The sequence below is a fragment of the Engraulis encrasicolus genome, chromosome 3 (assembly GCF_034702125.1).
Source record: "Engraulis encrasicolus isolate BLACKSEA-1 chromosome 3, IST_EnEncr_1.0, whole genome shotgun sequence".
Classification (NCBI taxonomy): Eukaryota; Metazoa; Chordata; class Actinopteri; order Clupeiformes; family Engraulidae; genus Engraulis; species Engraulis encrasicolus.
Genome location: NC_085859.1, coordinates 5442727 through 5466726, shown reverse-complemented (window position 1 = coordinate 5466726; position 24000 = coordinate 5442727). Strand labels below are relative to the sequence as shown.

The window sequence follows — 24000 nt, the reverse complement described above, 5'->3', positions numbered from 1 at the left end:
CTCTTTTGAGAACCTAGCTTGTCCCCTCCACTTTTTCATAAATAAACAGCAAAAATAGCTCACCATGGACACTTTTCCATCGTAATGTGCCCACCACTTTCCAAGCCAAACATACACACCTTTTGACTACATGCATAACATGTTACTACATATGAGCAAGGTTAAGGATCGGTCATGACGGCCGCCCGTGGCACCAACTAACAGCATTGAGTCGGGTCGGGATGGTCCTGTACCGTTCCCAACTGAGGATAACGACCTGGCCTCGGGGCAAGTCACGGCGAGGTAAAAGCAACGCAGGCGCGCAGGCAGGCAGAGCTTCACGACAAGGCACGTGTGTAAATAGGGCAGGATCTTTGGAGGCTCAACTTTACGCAACACCAACCAGTGAGAAAATTCACTTCACAGCTCACGTGCAAGTCACGGAGCGCCGAGGGACATGGGAGCAGCCTGCAGACACGGGAAACGTGTTATCAGCAGAACTACACAAGGACGCGATGAGTAGACCATGGCTACACGTGAAGGTAACGCGGAGTTGCCATTAAACTTCAGTCAGGGTCATAAAGTGACTGGGTAGCCGAAATATCTTTTAGATGTTCTCATTCTCCCGTCCCGGATACTGCATCACTGCAAATGCTGTTTGACAGCCGCAGGCTATGACATTATGTGTTACGACAACGTTATGACACCACACCGGATCAGTCTGGTTCTGACTCTACAACATATTTAGTACATGAGCCAGAGGTCAAATTTTCACATATTGGTATCACCTGGGGTGGCAAAGTCTATCAATGTTTTTTGTAATCCTCCATGCCTGAGGGACATTATTTGGTATGATAGCCCTCTGGAAGTGGTAGCTTTCTTATATTTTTACTCACTTTTATAATGACACCCAGTGCATTTCGCAATACATGCCTATATATGGATGTAGGCGTATGTAAGTGTCTGTGATGATGGTATATGTTTTTATTGATGTTACATCACATGTAGACACCTTATGGGTTTTAAAAATATACAGGTTTGATGGATAATGTACTTTCCTATGAATTATGTAAGTCAAAATGTATCCGTCATACACTTTTTCAGCAATATAATGCAAGGTTAGATTGATGCAGAAGCCTGTAGGAGGGTGGGTCAAATCCCAATGATTGCTATATCATATCTGTAGGGTGTGGGCATTAAAAAAAATAAATGGGTTTGCTAGTTTGATATAAATTATACTCCTATTTAGACCCAAAACCTATAACTGTCCAATGGATTTCAATGGAAATCAATGCATTTCAATGTAATGCAAAGCATATTACATAACTAAGGTATATTGGAATGTAGGAAGTTGTGAGATGCCTCAATGCACATTATATCACATCTACAGTGTATAGACCTAAGAAAATACATGGATTGGATAACTTACTACAAATAACCCACTTATTTTAGACCCACAACTCATGGCCGTCCATTCAAAATCAATGCATTTAAAAGTATGAAATCTTTAGGAGTTTACAGAGCTTATATAGGGATAGAGGAAGTTGGGAGATGTGTCAATGCACATTATGAACCTTTGGAATATATATGGATTAGATTGCTAAATGCACATAATTCAGGTACTTTAGATGCTGACCATTGAAATGCATTGCAAATGCAAGTTCTGCAATTACATTGTAGAACTAAGGTAGAGGAATGTAGGAAGTTGGGAGATATCACAACACAAATGTCACATCCAGTGGATCTTTAGAAAGCCTACATACATTATGTTAAATAATCTTTTTTTCAGTCAGTGGGCCAGGACACATTTAGCCTATATTTCTAAAAATTAAAGTGATGGTAGGCATGTGCTGGAGATACATGCTGAGATGTCCTAAAATGGGCCAGAGTGTTATCGATACAAACTTGATCACGCTTACTTCTTTACATGAAATGAGATTTTCTTTTGGCAATTTTGTTTTGTTGAACCTCAAATCCATAAACACTGGTAGTATTGGGTCACCCATGAAGTGAAAAAATGTTGCCTGGTCTCCTTTTATCATATAGCCTACTTGCAGTTATGGAAAAAGTTTCTGACACCCTGTGGATGATTAGTTGATAGGCATGTGGATGTTATTTTCAGAAAGTACTATTCAATGGCTGACCAGGCATATTAGATCTTGATAGAGACCATAGTGTCTTGGTTGCAAAAATGGTTCAACTTGAGTGTACAGGAGGTGGACACTCAAGTGTTTGAAAACAAGATTAATTAGGACAAGGCAAGAGGTCAAGAGGATACGTAACTCTCAGAATGGCATTTGCAAAAGAAGAATATTACAAGTGTCAGCTCACTCACAGAAATGAGAATTTAATGACACCAACTGTTCAATGAAAAGAATGCAAATAGTGCATTCAGAATCCTTCACACATAACATGGAAATTGCACCTATGGTATGTTGTTTTAACAAATTATAATATGTGTGAATTGTAATTTTCAAAATCTCCATCACTATTATCATCACTATATAACCTCTTCAATGCAGACTTCAATTTCCCAGCTGTGATGTACCTTTCCATGGTACAATGTACTAAATAATAAGCTGGTTGACTTGTCTGAGGGCATGTGGAGGCAATATCCAAAGGAAATGGCTGTATGAATAGGAAACTGAAGGATACACCAATATCTCCAGCCTCCTTGGGAGCTGATGATGCCTCATTCCCATTGCAGGTCTCCACTTGCACTAAGTAACCACAAGTGATACCTTTTCCCTTACCACTGATCTCTGGACTCACGATACAGTACAGTATGTCTGAATTTAGTGTCATCTGTAGTCATGCCTTGTTGCACTGCAAGTTGTGAGATTGGTAATGGGCATCTTGAAACTTCAAGCCACATCTTGATGTAAGCTGAAAGTCCTCTTTCCAGTTACTGTTCAAATGGGGACTTTCTTAAATGGGGGGCACATCACTGAGCTCATGGGGCATGTCGCCAAAGACATCAGCAAGATCCAGGAAGATTACATGGAGGTTCTTTTTTCCAGCTTTGCTGTTTGGGTAACACACAGCATGACCTGACACTAAATCCAGACATGCCGCCCTTTGAACAGTATCAATGTGCATGATTGGCCATCCTTTGTGAAATAACACTGAAAAGGAGATTAATTTCCAAAATAGTAAGTGAGGAAATTGTGTTGAACTGGCAGATGTTCATTTGTATCCTTTTCCTTAGAGATCAGGACCCCACCTGCTCTTCGCCCCACTTCACACTACACACTTCACACTTCACATGCAGTCAATGATTTCAATTCACTTTTTGTGCTGCACTAGTTTCCCTTGAATATCTTTTCTTCCTTGGTGAATCATCAAATCCCTGTGAGATTCCTTCTTCCCTCCAGCATGTTTGTGGAGTTATATTCCCACTGGTTGGTGTTCTCAAAAGTCTGTAGTATAGTTATTGTTCATCATGTACTTACTCATTCTCCAACATCTCAGTCACAACACATATGAAGTTAAACAGGACTCACCTGCTGCCATTTCTGTCTTTATCATGATGTACCTAGTCTTATGTGTCTTTGACACTAGAGCAGTCAACATACCCAGCAAGTCAGATTGTACGGTATGTTTAAAAAAAGACACATTTTCAGAAAAAGTAATGGTCTAGTTTAGTTCCAGACAAAATGAAAATACTGTTATGCAGGATCTCCATGTGCTGTTCTTGAAACTGATGTGTGTGCAATTGCAATAGCATCTTCCAGTTTTCTCCGTTACACTTTAGACCTACCTTCATTCTGTAATATAGCCTAGTTTGATTTTCAATGGCTAAATGAGTTTTGAGTCTAAAATAACTGTACTGCATATCAAGCCCATTTGTTTTCCAAAGGTCTACAGTAGCTATATAATATGCATTGAGAGGTCTGTCATCTTACATTGAGCAATACCTTACTTCTGCACTTTGCATTACCTGGAAATGCTTTGATTTTCAATGGACGGCTATGAGGTTTGGGTCTAAATAACTCTGTAATGTGTATCAAACTGTCTAATCCAGGGGTGCTCAACCTATTCCAACTCGGGGTCCCCTTGAAATGTTCATACTTCTTCAGGGCTCATCACTGACTGAAAAAATAAAACGAAACATACACTATACACAAATGTGATTTTTGATTTTTAGAAAATGATTTCAAGTCCCACTTGGAATACAGTAAGGGCCAACCAGTGGCCCCAGGCCTAAAGTTCGAGAATCATTGATTTAGTCCATATACTTTCTAAACGTCTACATACTCTAGATGTGATATAATATGCATTGGGACAACTCCCAATTTCCTACATTCCTCTACAACACATTTCTGTAATATACTTTGCATTACATTGCAATGCATTGGTTTTCATTCAAATCCATTGGACAAGTATGAGTTCTAGGCCTAAAATAGCAACATACCTTATATTCGGCGATCAAACCCATGTATTTTCTGAAAGCACACACTCTCCAGATATGATATAGAAAAAGTTGCAATCCAACCTATCCCCCTGGGGTCTCAACTTCCTCTATCCGTACATAAGTTCTGCAAAGTACATTGTACTTTGAAATGCATTGATTTTTAATGGACGGCCATGAGGTGTGGGTATAAAATAACTGTGTAATTTCTATTAAGCTATCAAATCCATTTATTTTCCGAGGTCTACACACTCCAGATGTGATATAATGTGCATTGTGACATCTCCCAACTTCCTACATTCCTCTATACCATTGTTATGTAATGTGTTTGGGATTACATTGAAATGCATTGATTTCCATTGAAATCCATTAGACAGTTATGGGATTTTGGCCTAAATAGGTGTATAGTTTATATTAAACTAGCAAACACATGTATTTTCTGAAAGCCCACACTCTACAGACATGCTATAGCAAGTCTTAGGATTTGACCCACCCTCCTACAGGCTTCTGCATCATTCTAACATTGTATTATATTGCTGAAAAAGTGTATGACGGATATATTTTGACCTATATAATTCATAGGAAAGTGCATTATCCATCAAACCTGTATATTTTTACAATCCCTAAGGTGTCTACATGTGATGTAACATCAATAAAAACATACACCATCATCACAGACACTTGCATACGCCTACATCCATATATAGGCATGTATTGCGAAATGCACTGGGTGTCATTATAAAAGTGAGTAAAAATATAAGAAAGCTACCACTTCCAGAGGGCTATCATACCAAATAATGTCCCTCAGGCATGGAGGATTACAAAAAACATTGATAGACTTTGCCACCCCAGGTGATACCAACTTCTGCTCCGGCCCATGGACTAATTAGGCCTACATTACATTGCACTTAGCTGACTCTTATCCAAAGTGACTTACAGTTATCAGCACATGGTATTAGTTACAGTCCCTGGAGCAATGTTGGGTTAGGTGGTGACTTACTTGAGGGCACTTCAGCCATGAATGGAGATGTAGGACGAGGTGAGGGTGGGATTCGAACCTGCAACCATCTGAACTTAAACCACCTCCATAACCATTAGACCACGGCTGCTAATATGAGACAACCGAGCATGTATGTTTGGCACCCATGTTTTAATCAGATAGATGCCTTTCTTTCTAGTCAACAATGGCACCACTACAATAATACAATACAATACAAGTGTAATGGGCCACCTGTGAACAGCAGTGCAGATCAATGCCTGTGGGTGAAGAATATTGACCAGGCAATTTACATTGTGGTCTAAAGGGGTGTGTGTGTGTGTGTGTGTGTGTGTGTGTGTGTGTGTGTGTGTGTGTGTGTGTGTGTGTGTGTGTGTGTGTGTGTGTGTGTGTGTGTGTGTGTGTGTGTGTTCACCAGGGCGCGCAATCGGCAGCTGCCACAAAGACAGAGGCAGAGAGATTTAAGAGTCGTATTAAGACGTAGAAGTAGAGGTATACTGTTATGACAACAGCGTCAGTAGTATGATATTACGCAGTTCAAGTGTGAAATATCTTTGACTCTATAATTTTACAACTGTGTAATATAACAGTATTTTTAGTTTTTGTTTTAACCTTGTCTTTTTTAAGGAACATCAAACCTGTCAAGGGACAACAGATGGAAATTAGCCTCATGGCTGGTAATATATGCTGTCCCTTTTTAAATGAATAATAAACTTGTAAACTTGTAAGTTGTAGCTGTGTAACAACACGTTACTAGTGTTGTAATTACATCCGTGGACAGTAGTTCTATTTACACTTTGTACAACTCTGGGTACACAGTAGCCTACCACCCAACCAGTCAGCTGGGGACAGACAGAGGGGGCACTAGGCAGATAAGAGAGAGGTTAAGAAGATATACCAACGAGGGAGGGGGTAGAGGAACACCTACCAGTTGGGAGACACACCAACCACACCAAACAGTATGGGGTACTGTATGTGTACTGTCTATGTCTCTATTATCTCTGTCTATACCTAAAGTATGTCTATGTCTGCGTGGGGAAATAAGAAACGTAATTTCAATTCTTTGTATGACCAGTGCATGTAAAAGAAATGGACAATAAAGCCGACTTGACTTGAACTAGTTAGCAGACGGGTAGAGAGATATAGGACTACCAGCCACCCCACACACCCAGCGGGACTCTCTGTTTGAGATAAGACTCAGTGACATTCACATTCTTTCACACCCAAGAAACATAACCTAAAGCCTAAAGCTGGCGATACTGAATGCCATCACAGCACAGATCAGCCCGAGACATCAAGAGAGTGGCTACAGCAGAGTGTGTCCTATCTAAGCCAGTCGGACACAATGTCCCAAGGACATCTAGGAGTCGGTGCGTTTGTTTTGTGTAGGCATTTTGTTTTATTATGTTTTGTTTTTTGTTTTCCTGACGAGCTAGACCATATACTGTAGCATCCTATCTGTTAATGCCATATCGCTCATCATGACTCAAAAGACAACACCGTCTCATGGCCGAGCCGAGCTCGCATCATCATCACCCACGTGAGCATCCTCTCTCTGTCTCTCTCTCTCAGTGGGTGGAAAATTACAATTTAGCCTACAATCCAGGACAGCCACACTACACTATACCTCCATCATCCACCCCACTCCTTCTCTAATTATTACCCTTTCGTGAAACATCTCACGGCACACATAGCGGCTAGCTACTATTGTAACATATTTTACCCATTTAAATCCTCTGTCTGCCGTTGGTGTTGGTGGTTCGTGTGGGCACTGCGCATTTGTGATAAGACTGAACGTCTGCCTGCCTGTAGTGTGGCCGGCGAGGTGGATACAATGTTGATAGATGGCATGATGGCTGTGCTGTGCTAGTGTGCTTTCCCGCATCCGCAGATCAGCCAGCAAGGGAGACGCGTGTAGAAGCTACCCTGACAGTGTAAGCTACCCTGCAGGCAGCCTATGCCACCACACCATCATCATCATCATCATCATCGCTGCCCCCCGTCCTCATCACTGACCATTTGGGGACGCTGCCTCCATGCAGTACACGAAGTACAGCTCCGTTGAACAGCGCCGTTATGTTATTACTGTATTATTATGATGCTATTCCCAGTAGCGGGCCAGTGTGTGTCGCTCGCCGAGTTTACACGCAGATCTGTGCCGCGTTTTCACAGCTACCGACCATATGATGCCTTCAGTTCCGATCCGAAATCAGCCCTTCGCTTCCTGAAGACTAGAGGAGGAAGGACAAAGGGACCATGCCAACGGATCGTGTGTGAATCTCGCCGAGTTAAACGAGATGATCAATGGGCAGTGTGTGTCAGAAAGAGGGCATTGTGCCTTGTGTACTCACCTGTCCTTTCTCAGAAGACAGCAGAAACGCTTCCCCCTTTTCTCCTCTCCTCTCCGCTTCTGGCGCGGTCAGGCTGTCTTGTGTTGATATCGTGGACTGCTGCTGCTAACGTCGGATGGTCCTTCAAAGCGTTATGTGTGTGTATGGCCTTCAGCGATCAAGTCCTCGGTCTTCAAGAAGCAACCAGATGTTGTCTCTCAGATGCACACGGTGTCCGTAACGCAATACGAGCGGTATCGTGGGATTTTCAGCCTTTCATACACACGAACACGGGGCTGATCTAACATCCCACACGCATGCTCACACAGACACTTGACGTCAAGGCAGTTACGGGCCCCGCCCCCTTACCCTCGCCTTGGCCAATCAGAGGCGCCCAAGACGATGACGAGGACAACTGTCATCGTTTTCCTCTTCTCTTCTCCTCTCAACCCCGATGTGGCACCATATCGCCAACGTCCCTTTTTTGTCCACCCTCCCCCAGAACACGCGTGCCCTACTGCTCGCTTGCATCATTTTCTTTCTGTCTCGTGTCCTATTGGTGAGGGCAAATGAATAAGCGCATAATAATATTAAACAATAACTCTGGAATGAATTGCACGTGCATTCTCACTGGCACCCCCTATCGTGTGTTTCGCTACATTGCAGCATTACTTAAGTTAAATGACCCACTAATGTAAGGGGCAGTGGAGACCAATGTGTGTCTGTGTGTCTGTGTGTGGCAAAGAGAGGTTGGCACTGGCACTCGCCATAATCCTTAAATGAAGATCCTGAAAATAGCACACCTCAACAAACACCTCACATACACCTTTTATTTCGGTTTCCCTTTGCTCTGCATGCATTGGACTGACCTTGCATAATCTATGACACCAGATAGATGGGTAGGCTATGAATTATTATAACTGTAAACTAGATCACACTAGTAGCCTACTTGTATATTTGTGGGATAGATGGTCCGCTTAAAATAGAGCACTGGCTGCCCGTGTGGATCGTCAGAGTGTAAAACAACAAGGTGCTGTTATCTTGCTCAAAAAGATGAGCTGGGGAAGGTGTAGGCCTATTACAGTGACAGCATTTGTAAAATAATAATGACAATAGGACGGAAAAAACGCCGCACCTTTCTCATTCTCAACTCACCGCACTTATGTGAACACTAGTCCCTGGAGCCCTGTTGCAAAACATAAATTTGTGGCTTATTCAACACGCCTGGGAGGCAGCGCTCTACTGCCACCGTGTGGACGGGATAGGAACTGTACCCTAACAGCTGGCGTTAGAGGAGTCTCTCTGCCTGTTCTGCTGCCTACAGTGACAGTAGGCTAATGGAGCTACACCAAGGCACCTAACCTTTTTTTCGACTTTATTGACAGGATAGTATGAGAGGTGGACAGGAAGCGAATGGGGAGAGAGATGGGGAGGGGTCGTCAAAGGACCCGGGTTGGAAATTGAACCAGGGTCAGCCGCATGGTAGACGAGTACCCTACCGGTTGGCTACCACAGGGCCACGGCACCTCACCTTAATGACCAACATAGCACACAAGAGATGTGTATATGCTAAAGTAGACTTAAAAGTAAAAGAAAAGACATAGGCCTACTCATTAGGTATATTGGAAGTGCTGGTGGTGTAACAACTATGTAATATCATATCATGCTGAATGAATCTTCTTCCACGACGCATACACACCTGCACACACACCACCTCTGTCTGCCCACTTAAACCAGCAACACACACAGACACACACACATGCCAACTCCCACCCCCCAACCAAACACACACACACACACACATGCACGCACGCACACACACACCACCACCACGTCACCTTGTCTGTCTCTGCCGTTGACACCCCTCCCTCTGCAACTGCAACAGACTGGAATCATGTGGAGTGACTGGCAACTTTCACTTCCTCACTTATCTCTCTCTCTCTCTCTCTCTCTCTCTCTCTCTCTCTCTCTCTCTCTCTCTCTCTCTCTCTCCCATTCTCTCTCTCTCTCTCTCTCTCTGTCTCTCTCTCTCTCTCTCTCTCTCTCTCTCTCTCTCTCTCTCTCTCTCTCTCTCTCTCTCTCTCCATTTCCATCTCTCTCTCCCATTGTCTCTCTCTCGCATTCTCTCTCTCTCTCTCTCTCTCTCTCTCTCTCTCTCTCTCTCTCTCTCTCTCTCTCTCTCTCTCTCTCTGTCTCTGTCTCTCTCTCTCTCACTCTCTCTTTCTCTTTCTCCCTTCCATCTCTCTCTCTCTCTATCTCTCTCTCTCTCTCTCTCTCTCTCTCTCTCTCTCTCTCTCTCTCTCTCTCATTTCCTCACTCGGTCACATGATGGAGGGCAAACTCAGGCCAGTTCTATCTGTTTTTTCTCACTTCCTGAGAATTGTTTTCCCATATAAATACCCTTCATGTTTTTTTTTGTGTTGTTATGTTACGTTATGTCAGAACTTCAAAGGGAAGTAAGACATTTGACATTAAGTTGTTTTGTGTTTGGAGTTTTTTTGTTGTTGTTGTACACCGCAACCCCAAATGACAATGCAAAAATGGATTGGGAGCTACTCTCGATTCCCATATCATCCACGGATGAAGTGCCCTTGAGCATTTCATACCATTACATTACATTTAGCACTTAGCTTTAGCTGTTTATTTCCAGAATTTATGCAGCCCATTCACCAATGTTACCTTTTTCGTGAATACTTACCACCACCATCAAATTCCAAGTATTCATTATGACTGGAAAAATGGCAGTCTCCATGGTCCGCCATTTTGAATTTCCAAAAATAGCCATTTTTAGCTGCAAAAACGACTGTACTTGGACCATACTAGAAAATATTTGTTTATTACTTAGTAAACTTTCATGTAAAGATCAAATTTGGCAGCCCAGTTTCAATGAGCAGCATAGTTGCAGTACCTTTTTTGGTCATTTCCTGCACGGTGTCCCTTTAAGTTATTATCAGTACAGCGTAATGGGAGCTCAGCCATGGAGATAGGGAGCAGAAGGGGTGGGATTTGAACCTGCACCCCTCTGATCTAAAGTCCATCTCCTTAACCACAAGGCCACGGCTGCTCCAAGGTCACGAGCAAGGCACCTGACCTCACACTGCTCCAGAACTTGCAACCTGTTTCTGTGTCTGAATTGGCGCACTTGTGTCAGTGCACTGGTGTTTAGCCCACATAATGCACACAGTGCACTGGTGTTTAGTAGCCCACATAATACACACAGTGCACTGATGTTTAGTAGCCCACATAATACACACAGTGCACTGTATTTAGTGTGCAGTGTTGAGGGAAAGTCTGGACTTTCAGTGCAAAGTATTGTCAGCGTGAGCAGCGCGCCCTACGCACTGAAACAGAGTGCCCAAATTGCACAAGTGCACCATTTGAGACACAGCATGTTTCTAGTTGTTGCTTTAGGTCTGCTAATGTGATGTAATGTAATGTAATGTAATGCAAAAAGAGATGCTTGAATAATATTCATCTCACCGACTGCCTTAACACCCCTTACGGTAGGGACACATAGACGCAAATTTGGCCAAGCGAACCGAACTTCGCCATTCATTCCTATGAGAGGCGAAGGCAAAGCGTTAGCGAAGCGAAAGCAAACTAACAGGAGCGAAGCGAAATTATTAAAGAAAGTTTAATGTTATGCAAATGAGGAGCGAATTCGCCTGCCGCGGCCCAATCAAATCAACAACATAACTGTTCCATTCCATTTGATTCGCCGAGAGGACCTGATGACGGTTGGATGGGCCTCTCTTCGCCTCGCTCGTTTTGCCTGCTATGTGTTCCTACCGTTAGCGCAGCACTATGAAACAAATATCGAATTACATTACATTACATTTCTTAGTAGTAGACATTGGCACTGATAACATTGGCTCTGTGCAAAGGGGTTAAAGAGAAGAATAGGGCCCCAGGTTCCTGCTTGCCTAGGGCCCCCAAACACCTTGAAACGCCTCTGATTCTTCCAAAAGAGTCCCTAAACTTCCCCATGAGTCCGGTTGGCAACTATCAATGAACTTCCCCTGAGTCACCTGTGCCTGAGCTAACCACAAATCCCCACTACCAGGACATGCCAACACAGAACGCACCAATCACAAGCTCTCTTCTCTCTCTACGGGAGCTCTGATTGGTGGACATGGGTCATTCAGGCAGGAAGTCGCTGGCTGTGAATTATAGTAGATTTACTCTCGCGTCCCAGTGGCCTGGTTAGTGATCATGCACGAATACGGGACACACCCACACAGACACACGAATACGATACACGCCTACACAGACACACAAATACGACAGCCTACACACCTACACACACGGTAGGCTACACGCCTACACACACGGTAGGCTACACGCCTACACACACGGTAGGCTACACACCTACACAGTCAAATGAATGCCAACAGTCAGTCAGGCAGGCACACACCTGCACGCACACACACACACACACACACACACACACACACACACACACACACACACACACACACACAAATACACACGTACGCACACAAACACACACACACACACACACATACACGTGTTGTGCATGAGCACAGACACACACACACACACACACACACACACACACACACACACACACACACACACACCGTGGTGTCTAACTGTCCTATCCAGAGTAGATTGGTGGTCCAGTGAGTTGTGACGCTAACAGACTTAGCGGATTAGCCGATTAGCACGGCTCACCACCATGAGAGGAGGCACCTGTTACGAGGGTAACACAACTCTACCACAAGTTACTATGGTTACCGGGCCAACACAACTCTACCACAAGTTACTGTGGTTACCAGAGCAATGCGGTATATCATATTACTATGGTAACCAGGGAATCCAAGTTAGTATAGCCTAGTTAACTTACCAGGCAACACATAGCCTACCCTCCTGTATCAGGAAAGGGCCCAGGCACTTTTGGCTTAAAGCCAAGTTCTTCTCTGCATATCATAGTTTTGCAGAACACACTCACATTAAACATTAACATGAGGTACTGTATCATTTGAATATGTTACATACACACAAGTTGCATTAAAATCCATGAGATGGCCATACCATGTTTTATTGTCAGTGTGTTCAGTTTGCAGAGGAAGAGTGCAACATGGTTTCACCACTTTATACTTTTGGCTTGAAGCCAAACTGTAAAGAAGAAGCAGTGTTGTGCTCTTCCTCTGCAAACTGAAGACTATGGTACTCTGGAAAGCAATGACTGGATTCCTAAGAAAAGGATGATTACTACAGCTGATGCAATCTTAGAAGGCCATGGTTGAAATTAATGACAAGTGCGGTTCGAGAAAAAAACACATTTCTCAATTCTGTGGAATCCTCAACCCTCCATTCCCGTGCAGTTTGGCTTTTTCACCTCATTTTAAGTATGAGAGATAAGACATGTCCTCTCAACAACATTAACATTTGGAGTCCAGAGGTAAGCGAGCACTCTGTGTATATCATTGTGCGGTTGACAATAGGTTTTGGCAATAGACTGCACTCAGTGTGCCATACTGACATTGCATCAGTAAATATAAACAGTAGGCTATTTCTCAATTCTCTGGAATCCCCAGCCCTCCTCTATTCCCATGCAGTTTGGCACCTCGTCTAGAGGCCAGGTAAGAGGAAGGACACTCTGATATCGCCAAGTAATTAACACTCCTGGACCGATGTGAAAACGTACGTCCAGGATTAATGTTATAGCCAACCAATCAGGGGTCATTAGAGGTGGGATCATTAGAGGTGGTACGTCATCAACAGGGCGACTAGCATTTCCAAATATTCGCCTTATTCATCCGGAACGTTCTAAAGACGTTGAGGGGTACACTTCAGGGGTAATAGCTAGTTCTAGTTCTACATTCGGCAACGCACCAGCTGTCATGGCGCCTCAGTGTTGTGTGCCCAAATGTGCGTCCTCAAAGAGAAAAAATCCTACCGTGGACAGACTTTCCACCGTTTCCCCAAAGAGCAGGCACTTCGCCGTGAATGGATAAATCACGTCAAGAGGGATCCTGGTCCATATTTCAAGGTAAGATGCGAAATTGTGTTCAATCGTACGCATTAGCTAGCACAAATAAGCTAGCTCGCCAAACTTGTCATGACTCATGTAGCCTAATGAAGCGAATGCCTCGATGAAATAAAAAAATATGAATGTGTAATTACACAACGCTACATTCATATGATATTTCCAGATCGCTATTTCAAGATTATGCTTTTAATTGTATGGTAAGCGAGCCGATGGCCACTGATTTTGTGCTACCAGAACCAGTAGCATAGGGCAGGCCATTTGTGCTAAAATCAAGTTGTTTTGCTAACGAACTAAAATGCATACCCTGGTATTTATGGTTACAGATCAACGCTGAGACCAAGGTTTGCTCTGAGCACTTTGAGAAGCAGTGTTTTGTAAAGACCGCCCGTGGTATCACAGAGCTTATAAAGGATGCTGTGGCAACTTTGTTCGCCTGGACTTCAGAGAGGCCAAAGATTCGCAGACCGAGGTTACTTTGTTCAGTCAATATTCAATTGACATGTGTCTACCAACCCTCATAATAATAATAATAATAATAATAGAGAATAGTTCACCATAGGAATAGCCTACATTTAAATTTAGACAAAAGACTGGAGAATTAATTTATGTGCTGGAGATATAACTTATTTGTTTGCATTGATCATGTCCTCCTGAGTCATGAGCCAAAGATTTCAAACTGTGATGTTATTACATTGCATTACATTTCACTTAGCTGACACTTTAATTTTATTCAAGCGACTTGGTTATTGTTTGTCAGGGTATTGGTTACAGTCCCTGGAGCAATGTGTCAATGAGCTGTGTTAGGTGCCTTTCTCAAGGATACTTCAGCCATGAAGATGTCAGTAGAGGTCAGGGGGATTCGAACCTGCAAATCCCAGATTTAAAGACCAACTCTCTAACCACTAGGCCACGGTTGCCCTGTGTATGTTGTGACTCTCCTGTCCTTTGTGTTTCTTTTTCAGTACGGATTCCATGGAGGTGGATGAAAACCAGCCTGATGTGAGAAGGGATGCCTTGAGGTAAGTTAATGAATCGTATTTAGTTGTGCCATAGTTTGTAATTCATTACTGCATTCAGTTTTAGATCAGTTAGGAATTGACCGTTTGATTCACAACTAGTAGTGTTGTCTTGTTGTCCCTCCAGCACAGATGTACCTCCTCCACAGCCATACCATGATTATGCTGTTCCACCGCTGACACCAGAGGGACAACTTGAGGCGGCACGCAAGCACATCATAGAGCAAGACAAGTTAATAGCACAACCTAAAGGGACACTGTGTGAGATTTGTATTTGTTTATTTCCAGAATGCATGCCACCCATTCACTGATGTTACCTTTTTCATGAATACTTACCACCACCATCAAATTCTAAGTATTCATTATGACTGGGAAAATGGCACTTTTCATACATGAAAAAGGGGATCTTCTCCATGGTCCGACATTTTGAAATACCAGAAATAGCCATTTTTAGCTGCAAAAATGACTATACTTTGGCCATACTAGAAAATATTAGCCTACCTCATTACTTAGTAAACTTTCATGAAAAGATCACATTTGGCAATAGGTAATCCAGTTTCAATGAACAGCATAGTTGCAGTACCTGTTTTGACCACACAGTGGTCAAAAAATGCACAATACTTATCTGTTGTCCAGGACTGATACAGCATCACATTCATCCTGGACTGCTGTTACTTATCTTTAGCCCAGGACTGATACAGCATCACATTCATCCTGGACTGTTGTTACTTATCTTTAGCCCAGGACTGATACAGTGCCACATTCATCCTGGACTGCTGTTACTTATCTTCAGTCCAGGACTGATACAGCATCACATTCATCCTGGACTGCTGTTACTTATCTTTAGTCCAGGACTGATACAGCATCACATTCATCCTGGACTGCTGTTACTTATCTTTAGTCCAGGACTGATACAGTGCCACATTCATCCTGGACTGCTGTTACTTATCTTTAGTCCAGGACTGATACAGCATCACATTCATCCTGGACTGATACAGTGCCACATTCATCCTGGACTGCTGTTACTTATCTTTAGTCCAGGACTGATACAGTGCCACACTCATCCTGGAGTGTTGTTGCTTATCTTTAGTCCTGGACTGATACAGCATCACATTCATCCTGGACTAGTGCTGCATATCTGTTAAGCTGCCTAGCTATTTTGCTAGCAACTACCAACGTGCCCAAGAGTTGGCTTTACAGGGCATTCCAATCTAGCTAGGATAGTAATCAAGAAGTTTGTTATATCAATTTTAACTCCGTTTTGACCAAATACGTAGTTGCCTTTGGTGGGTAGAGTGGAGAAGTAGCAGACTGATGGCTGCCTTTTAGAGTAGTGTAGCCTGATAGCGCAATTAAAGCTTATTCATCAGCAGCTAATACTACCAGTTTAGCCATCTCAATTATGACAGAAAATCTGATTAGAGCAGCCTAGTGCAGACGTGCTACTTCCACACCTTATTTGTGTTTGTACTGAAGTCATAGTGACTTTGGTGTTAGTTAGTTACTCTAGTCATTACCAGTGTTGGGCAAGTTACTCAAAAACAGTAATGCATTACTGATCACATGTTACTGTCTTTTCAAAATAATCCTGTACACTACAATGTTAATATATTTAAAATGCATGGCATTACACTACAGTTGCATTACTTAAGTTACTTGCGCCAAGAGGACTGTAAGCCTCAATATGGATCTAACAAACATATCAGTATCAGGGTGGTACATTTCAGTATTCAAATAATTTAAATAATTAATACAATATGGTTCTAGCTGTGATTACATCACCTGACCTCTGCCACACAAAAAAATGTCATTGACCCATATGCTGTAAACAACATTTTTCTAATGTTTTGTTTTCTGATCTATTACAGGTGGAGCTTTCCCATGACCAAGAGATGAACGCTAAACTCAATAGTTTTTTTTTCTCCTCCTTCCTGCCTGCACTGTAGAAAAAAGTCAGTAAACAAAACAAATGATTGGATTTCACAGATTTGTTTATTACAATTTCAGAGAGAAGTGATGTATGCATAATAAAATACATTATTATATAATAATATAACATTTAGTATAATAAGATGATCTATGATGCACACTTAAAGCATGAGAGATTTGTAGAAATAAACATCAATTCAATGTATGTTTCCTATTTCACTTGTGACTGAATTTTTCATAATTTCAGAATAATGGGCCTTGGACGTTTGTTAACATTGCACTCACTGCCCACATCTGGTTAACAGAGCCTACTATTGTCATGGGTATGACGCCATCATATATGTGGAACTCTTTTATTCTCCTTATCGCACGTTCAACACAAATACGAAGTCTTGCGCTTGTTTGTGTTTCTGTGACTTCATCTGCATTGAAAGTGCCACTTGGGCCTAAAAAGGGTGGAGTCACAAGGGAGACATTTCATTTTGATAGCATTTCCTTAATCAGAAACCCTTTGTCTGCCATGACTAAATCGCCTTCTTCAAGCATTGCCAGGATTCCGGACAATTCTGTAATCTTGTCGGATATGGAGCCTGTGTACAGGTCACTAACGAATGACACCTCACCAGACGGGGCAATACCAATCAGGCCTTTTGAAAGTTGGGTTGCCCTTGTAATGGGAATAGATTTCGGAGTTAAGTACCTTCGAACTAAGCATTTGCACATATATTTCTGTACAGTCTAGAATGACTCTGGTGTCTGGGTAAGTGTTTTGAAAACAAGTAGGCATACATTCATCTACTGTGGCTTTTGAAGGCCAAATGGGGAGAGATCCTAAAATGTATAGATAGTTAGTCCAGGTGACACAGATTCTGCTCACAGTTGACTGTGACACACCAAAGCGCACCGCAAGGTCCTGCTCAGCAAAACCCTGTCTGAGGCGAAAGAGAGAGAAATAACTGGTCCATAGTTGCTAGTTTGGGGATATTAAATGCCTGTCTAATGACCTGTACCCCTGTTTGTTTAAGCCTTTGAGCCTGACTCCATCCAACTATGCTTGTGGCTGTGGGCTGTAGAGCCATATATACAGCTTTAAAGGTGGCATAGTCTGGGAATCCTGTGTAAAATGACATCTGACTATCATCACTGGAATCTTGACACACTGAACACTTTATCTTTAAAGGGACACTGTGCAGGAAATGGTCAAAAAAAGGTACTGCAACTATGCTGCACATTGAAACTGGGCTGCCTATTGCCAAAGTTGATCTTTACATGAAAGTAATAAACAAATATTTTCAAATATGGTCCAAGTACAGTCATTTTTGCAGCTAAAAATGGCTATTTTTGGAAATTCAAAATGACGGACCATGGAGAAGATCCCCCTTTTAATGTATGAAAAGTGCAATTTTAGTCATAATGAATAATTAGAATTTGATGGTGGTGGTAAGTATTCATGAAAAAGGTAACATCAGTGAATGGGTGGCATGCATTCTGGAAATAAACAAATAAAAATCTCACACAGTGTCCCTTTAGGTTGTGCTATTAACTTGTCTTGCTCTATGATGTGCTTGCGTGCCGCCTCAAGTTGTCCCTCTGGTGTCAGCGGTGGAACAGCATAATCATGGTATGGCTGTGGAGGAGGTACATCTGTGCTGGAGGGACAACAAGACAACACTACTAGTTGTGAATCAAACGGTCAATTCCTAACTGATCTAAAACTGAATGCAGTAATGAATTACAAACTATGGCACAACTAAATACAATTCATAAACTTACCTCAAGGCATCCCTTCTCACATCAGGCTGGCTTTCATCCACCTCCATGGATTCCGTACTGAAAAAGAAACACACAGGACAGGAGAGTCACAACATACACAGGGCAACCGTGGCCTAGTGGTTAGAGAGTTGGTCTTTAAATCTGGGATTTGCAGGTTCGAATCCCCCTGACCTCTACTGACATCTTCATGGCTGAAGTATCCTTGAGAAAGGCACCTAACACAGCTCATTGACACATTGCTCCAGGGACTGTAACCAATACCCTGACAAACAATAACCAAGTCGCTTGAATAAAATTAAAGTGTCAGCTAAGTGAAATGTAATGCAATGTAATAACATCACAGTTTGAAATCTTTGGCTCATGACTCAGGAGGACATGATCAATGCAAACAAATAAGTTATATCTCCAGCACATAAATTAATTCTCCAGTCTTTTGTCTAAATTTAAATGTAGGCTATTCCTATGGTGAACTATTCTCTATTATTATTATTATTATTATTATTATTATTATTATGAGGGTTGGTAGACACATGTCAGTTGAATATTGACTGAACAAAGTAACCTCGGTCTGCGAATGATGATTCTCCTCTTTGGCCTCTCTGAAGTCCAGGCGAACAAAGTTGCCACAGCATCCTTTATAAGCTCTGTGATACCACGGGCGGTCTTTACAAAACACTGCTTCTCAAAGTGCTCAGAGCAAACCTTGGTCTCAGCGTTGATCTGTAACCATAAATACCAGGGTATGCATTTTAGTTCGTTAGCAAAACAACTTGATTTTAGCACAAATGGCCTGCCCTATGCTACTGGTTCTGGTAGCACAAAATCAGTGGCCATCGGCTCGCTTACCATACAATTAAAAGCATAATCTTGAAATAGCGATCTGGAAATATCATATGAATGTATCGTTGTGTAACTACACATTCATGTTTTTTATTTCATCGAGGCATTCGCTTCATTAGGCTACATGAGTCATGACAAGTTTGGCGAGCTAGCTTATTTGTGCTAGCTAATGCATACGATTGAACACAATTTCGCATCTTACCTTGAAATATGGACCAGGATCCCTCTTGACGTGATTTATCCATTCACGGCGAAGTGCCTTCTCTTTGGGGAAACGGTGGAAAGTCTGTCCACGGTAGGATTTTTTCTCTTTGAGGACGCACATTTGGGCACACAACACTGAGGCGCCATGACAGCTGGTGCGTTGCCGAATGTAGAACTAGAACTAGCTATTACCCCTGAAGTGTACCCCTCAACGTCTGTAGCAACCCAATGTAAGTAGGCGGCTGGATGTGAGTGCCCGGATATCCGCCCGAGTATTTGCATGCATTTGCATTCATTTCCACCATCAGGAATGCTTTGCGGTACCACAGCTACCCTATGTGAGTCGCGCTGTGTCGCCTGACTGTCCCTTCTATAATATGATTGTAGCCTACCGTAACAACTCGGCCTCGGTCCCCGCGGCAAATATCCACCACACCACCACGGGTCCTCTGGTGTTGTGACCGTTTTAGGATCTTTTTTTTCATATCCAATACTTGCACATTAAGAGTGACAATTCCATCATGGATGTTTAAACGATATGTGCGAATGCAGTCATGTTGAATTTAGGGTGGCCAAACCATGCCATGTCATGAAGAACGTGCATCACATTATTTAAACAGCTCGTGTAAACGGTTATCCTGAGTGCCCGTGTCTTTTTGGAGATCGGAGGCTTGATTAGCAATGGGAGAGAAATTAGTTGTGCGTCTGCACAATAGGCTATCCACCGGACACGATCGTTACTGGCTCCAATATTTCAGCGTCCCGCTTGATACTGTACTGACACTTTTAAGTTTACGTAGGCTAGCACAATCAAATGAATAGGCTATGTCTAAATTATAGGCTCTAGTCTCCAATGTGCCAAGTTTCACGTGTTCTTGGCATCAATCTGCACAATAGGCCTATGCGGCATAACTTTTCGAGGGCTACATTTAGACCGGGTAAAGTATCGAGCATGGTCTGTCCCTTCAATAATATTAAGAGTGTCCCGTAACAACTCGGTCTCGCCCCCCGCCGCAAGTATCCTCCACCACGAAGGTCCTCTGATGTTGTGACCGTTTTAGGATATTTTCATATAATACAGAAATAAGAGCGTGCGCGCGCGCCTCTGACTGTATCTAGACACGGAGGGAGAATGGCTCCAATATTTATATTCAGCGCCCAGTTTAATTCTGCACTGACACTTTTAAATGTTATGCCCAGATATTCTTTTAACTTGTTGGATATCCTGATATTACGTTTCACTAATGTAAGGAGTAAAACTCCCGGGTGCTAGCTACATTTAGACTGGGTAAACTCGTGACTTTAATGCCTTCCGAAACGGGCTATTCCAGTGTCTATTTTAGACTATAGCCTAGCCTTGTGCAAAACTTTTTATTTAACATTGCGAATGGGCAGGATGATTTGCTTAGACACGCACGTGCTTCAGAGCAGCTAGAACTGTGCAAGGTGACTGCTGCAGTTTTCAGCTCAGTCCTCCTGGATAATAAACACAAAATAATGCCGACGAGAAAGTAACGCCGTTATCTTTTGATGAATTCCCTTTGGGTGCCCGGTTGAGACAGTTTAATTTTCACACCCAAATCAATTCGGTTTTAAGTTATAATTTCATTGTATACTTTTTTATTATTATTTTGATGTCACAGGGTCTATTCCTTTGATTGGGAGATCAAGGAACTTTCTGGTGTCGCCGAAACGGCGATGTGCGGTGGGCTCTTTACGCACGGCACCTATGTCCCTCCTTCAGTCAGACTCAAATCGGACCGAAATCAAGTAGCTGAGGTTAAACTGTCGTAAATACACGACCGAACGCGAGTAGCTGAGGTAAAATAGACGTAAATACTCGGGCGGATATCCGGGCACTCACATCCGGCAGCCTACTTACATTGGGTTGCTACACCCCTCAACGTCTTTCGAACGTTCCGGGTGAATAAGGCGAATATTTGGAAATGCTAGTCGCCCTGTTGATGACGTAGCTATTACCACCTCTAATGATCCCACCTCTAATGAGCCCTGATTGGTTGGCTATAACATTAATCCTGGACGAACGTTTTCACATCGGTCCAGGAGTGTTAATTACTTGGCGATATCAGATCGTGCAAGAGGAAGGACACTCTGTGTATCATTGTGAGGTTTTGACAATATTTCAGGTATTTCACCAGAACATTTTGTAATCTAGCGGCACTAGATTCCTAAGAAGAGGAGGGTGTTTGCTCTTTTTTCTGGATATGATGCATGCTACTCTTCTGCACATGACCATGGTTGTGATTAATGAGTGGCGTGTTCCAGTGAGTTTGGAGATGAGAAGCGGCACTCTGTGTGTGAGTGGTTTTCGTAATACGGTTTTGGCCACAGATAGCACTCTGTGTGCCATTCTGACACAGCACCCAAGGCGTATTTCTTAAAGGGGTATGCCACTATTTTGGGGCTTACTACAGTTAAAATCACAGATCCATTGACTTTCACTAGCTTAGCGACATATTCCCTCTCTTAAAGCAAGACAACGCTTAACATTAAAAATAAGACACTTTACCCTTTATAAACCCTGGCCAATGATTTTAACTGTATTCAGCCCCAAAATAGTGGCATACCCCTTTAATTATCATACAATATCTCATCTTATTCTCGTTTGCCTATTTCACCTGACGATTTTTTGAGTGCAGAGACAAGAGTACATGGCATGTATTGAATCCATGAGATGGCTACAGTGGTGTAGTCTACGTAGAACGTGGGTATAAATTTCAGGGATTTCAGTATACCCACTTAAAATTGATTGATCCATTGTTTTGAATAGCACAAATATATACAGTATACCCACTTCAAAAAATGCTCAAATATACAGTATACCCACCATAAAAAAGTAGACTACACCACTGGATGGCTATGTCTTTTTTTATTGTAGGGGCCTATAGTGTATGGACTTGGATAAATAGTGGCTAGTCCCAGTGACCATGAAGATGAGAATATGGACTCTGTGTTCTCTGTGTAATCAACCAGTGCTGTCCCCCATCCTCCTCCATGACTGAGGTACCCTGAGCATGGTACCGTCCCACCGCACTGCTCCCCATGGGGCGCCACTGAGGACTGCCCCCTTGCACGGGTGAGGCATAAATGCAATTTCGTTGTGTGCAGTGTGCAGTGTTCACTTGTGTGCTGTGGAGTGCTGTGTCACAATGACAATGGGAGTTGGAGTTTCCCAATGGGCTTTCAATCTTTCAATCTTTCAATTTTTCAATATTTCAATCTATTCGTTACATCAATAAAGGCGTATTTCTTCATTCTCAGGTATCCCCAATCCCACCTCCCATTCCCACTTGGTTTGGCTTTTTCATGTGAAAAACATTAAAATGTTGTAATCTAATGGCACTAGATTCCTAAGAAGAGGATGGCAGTAGTTTGCTATTATTTCTGGAGTTGACGGTAGGCTACTCCTCTACACATGACCATGGCTTACTACAGTTAAAATCACGGATCCATATCTTTCACTAGCTAAGCGACATATTCCCTCTCTTAAAGCAAGACAACGCTTAACATGAAAAATAAGACACTTTAGCCTTTATAAACCCTGGCCAGCGATTTGAACTGTATTCAGACCCAAAATAGTGGCATACCCCTTTAATTAGGTATCATACCATATCTCATCTTAGTCTCGTTTGCCTATTTCACCTGAAGATTTTTGAGTGCAGAGACAAAAGTACATGGCATGTATTGAGTCCATGAGATGGCTATGTGTCCTTTTTTATTGTAGGGGCCTAGAGTGCAGTGTTTCCCAACCAGGGGTACGTGTACCACTAGGGCAGTGATTCTCAAAGTGTGGTCCGGGGACCACTGGTGGTCCGCGACAGTGCTTAGGTGGTCCGCGAGGGGATTTCTACTTTTCCAAGACTAGCTAGAAGTAGGCTATATGTGTAACACAATTACAAAGCTAAACATAGCTGAAGTATTATTTTCACCACAAAAAGGCAGGCTTGTAATATGAATACATTGCATCGAAATTAGCAGTGTCAAATAAGCACCCTTCAACTGTCAGTTCAGTTCACAGGTGGTCCCTGAACATTTTTCGGGGGGGAAAAGTGGTCCTCAGCATGAAAAAGTTTGAGAAACACTGCACTAGGGGTACGCGAGCACACTGCAGGGGGTACTTGGAAATATGTTATCATTATAACAAATGTATGGTATGGAGCAGTCACATCAGGAATGAGAAAGCGATATAGAACATGAATTAGGGGGTACTCATGGCGCAACTAAGAGGTTTAGGGGGTACGCGAGACAAAAAAGGTTGGGAAACACTGCTATAGTGCATGGACTTGAATAAATAGTGGCTAGTTCCAGTGACCATGAAGATGAGAATATGGACTCTTTGTTCTATTCGTTACATCAATAAAGGCGTATTTCTTCATTCTCAGGTATCCCCAATCCCACCTCCCATTCCCACTTGGTTTGGCTTTTTCATGTGAAAAACATTACAATTTTGTAATCTAATGGCACTTGATTCCTAAGAAGAGGAT

At 42.6% G+C, this 24000-nt stretch overlaps 2 protein-coding genes across 3 annotated transcripts in view; one reads left to right on the top strand and one right to left on the bottom strand.

Moving 5' to 3' along the window:
- Window positions 1-8064, bottom strand: part of slc23a2 (solute carrier family 23 member 2) — a 115879-nt gene extending 107815 nt beyond the window's left edge. Inside the window, exon 1 of the mRNA XM_063194641.1 lies at window positions 7739-8064. The gene's annotated coding sequence lies outside the window, so the exon portion shown is untranslated. The remainder of the gene's footprint in view (window positions 1-7738) is intronic.
- Window positions 8065-13571: 5507 nt separating this feature from the next.
- On the top strand, window positions 13572-17926 carry LOC134445190 (THAP domain-containing protein 2-like). Of its 2 annotated transcripts, XM_063194275.1 has the most exons (5): window positions 13572-13733; window positions 14057-14202; window positions 14696-14752; window positions 14877-15010; window positions 16618-17926. In XM_063194275.1, exons 1-5 carry the CDS (start codon window positions 13611-13613, stop codon window positions 16632-16634), a joined length of 477 nt encoding a protein of 158 aa, XP_063050345.1. In that variant the 5' UTR covers window positions 13572-13610; the 3' UTR covers window positions 16635-17926. The 2 variants fall into 2 exon arrangements, with proteins under 2 accessions (XP_063050345.1, XP_063050346.1); XM_063194276.1 differs by lacking the exon at window positions 14877-15010 and having other exon boundaries at window positions 16618-17045.
- The last annotated feature ends 6074 nt before the right edge of the window (window positions 17927-24000 follow it).

What these genes read in the sequence shown, in the direction of transcription:
- LOC134445190 (XM_063194275.1), top strand. Translation starts at nt 13,611, where the DNA reads ATGTGCGTCCTCAAAGAGAAAAAATCCTACCGTGGACAGACTTTCCAC. An exon ending in ATCCTGGTCCATATTTCAAG is followed by an intron (nt 13,734 to 14,056) that starts GTAAGATGCGAA and finishes TTATGGTTACAG; the next exon opens with ATCAACGCTGAGACCAAGGT. An exon ending in GTGAGAAGGGATGCCTTGAG is followed by an intron (nt 14,753 to 14,876) that starts GTAAGTTAATGA and finishes TTGTCCCTCCAG; the next exon opens with CACAGATGTACCTCCTCCAC.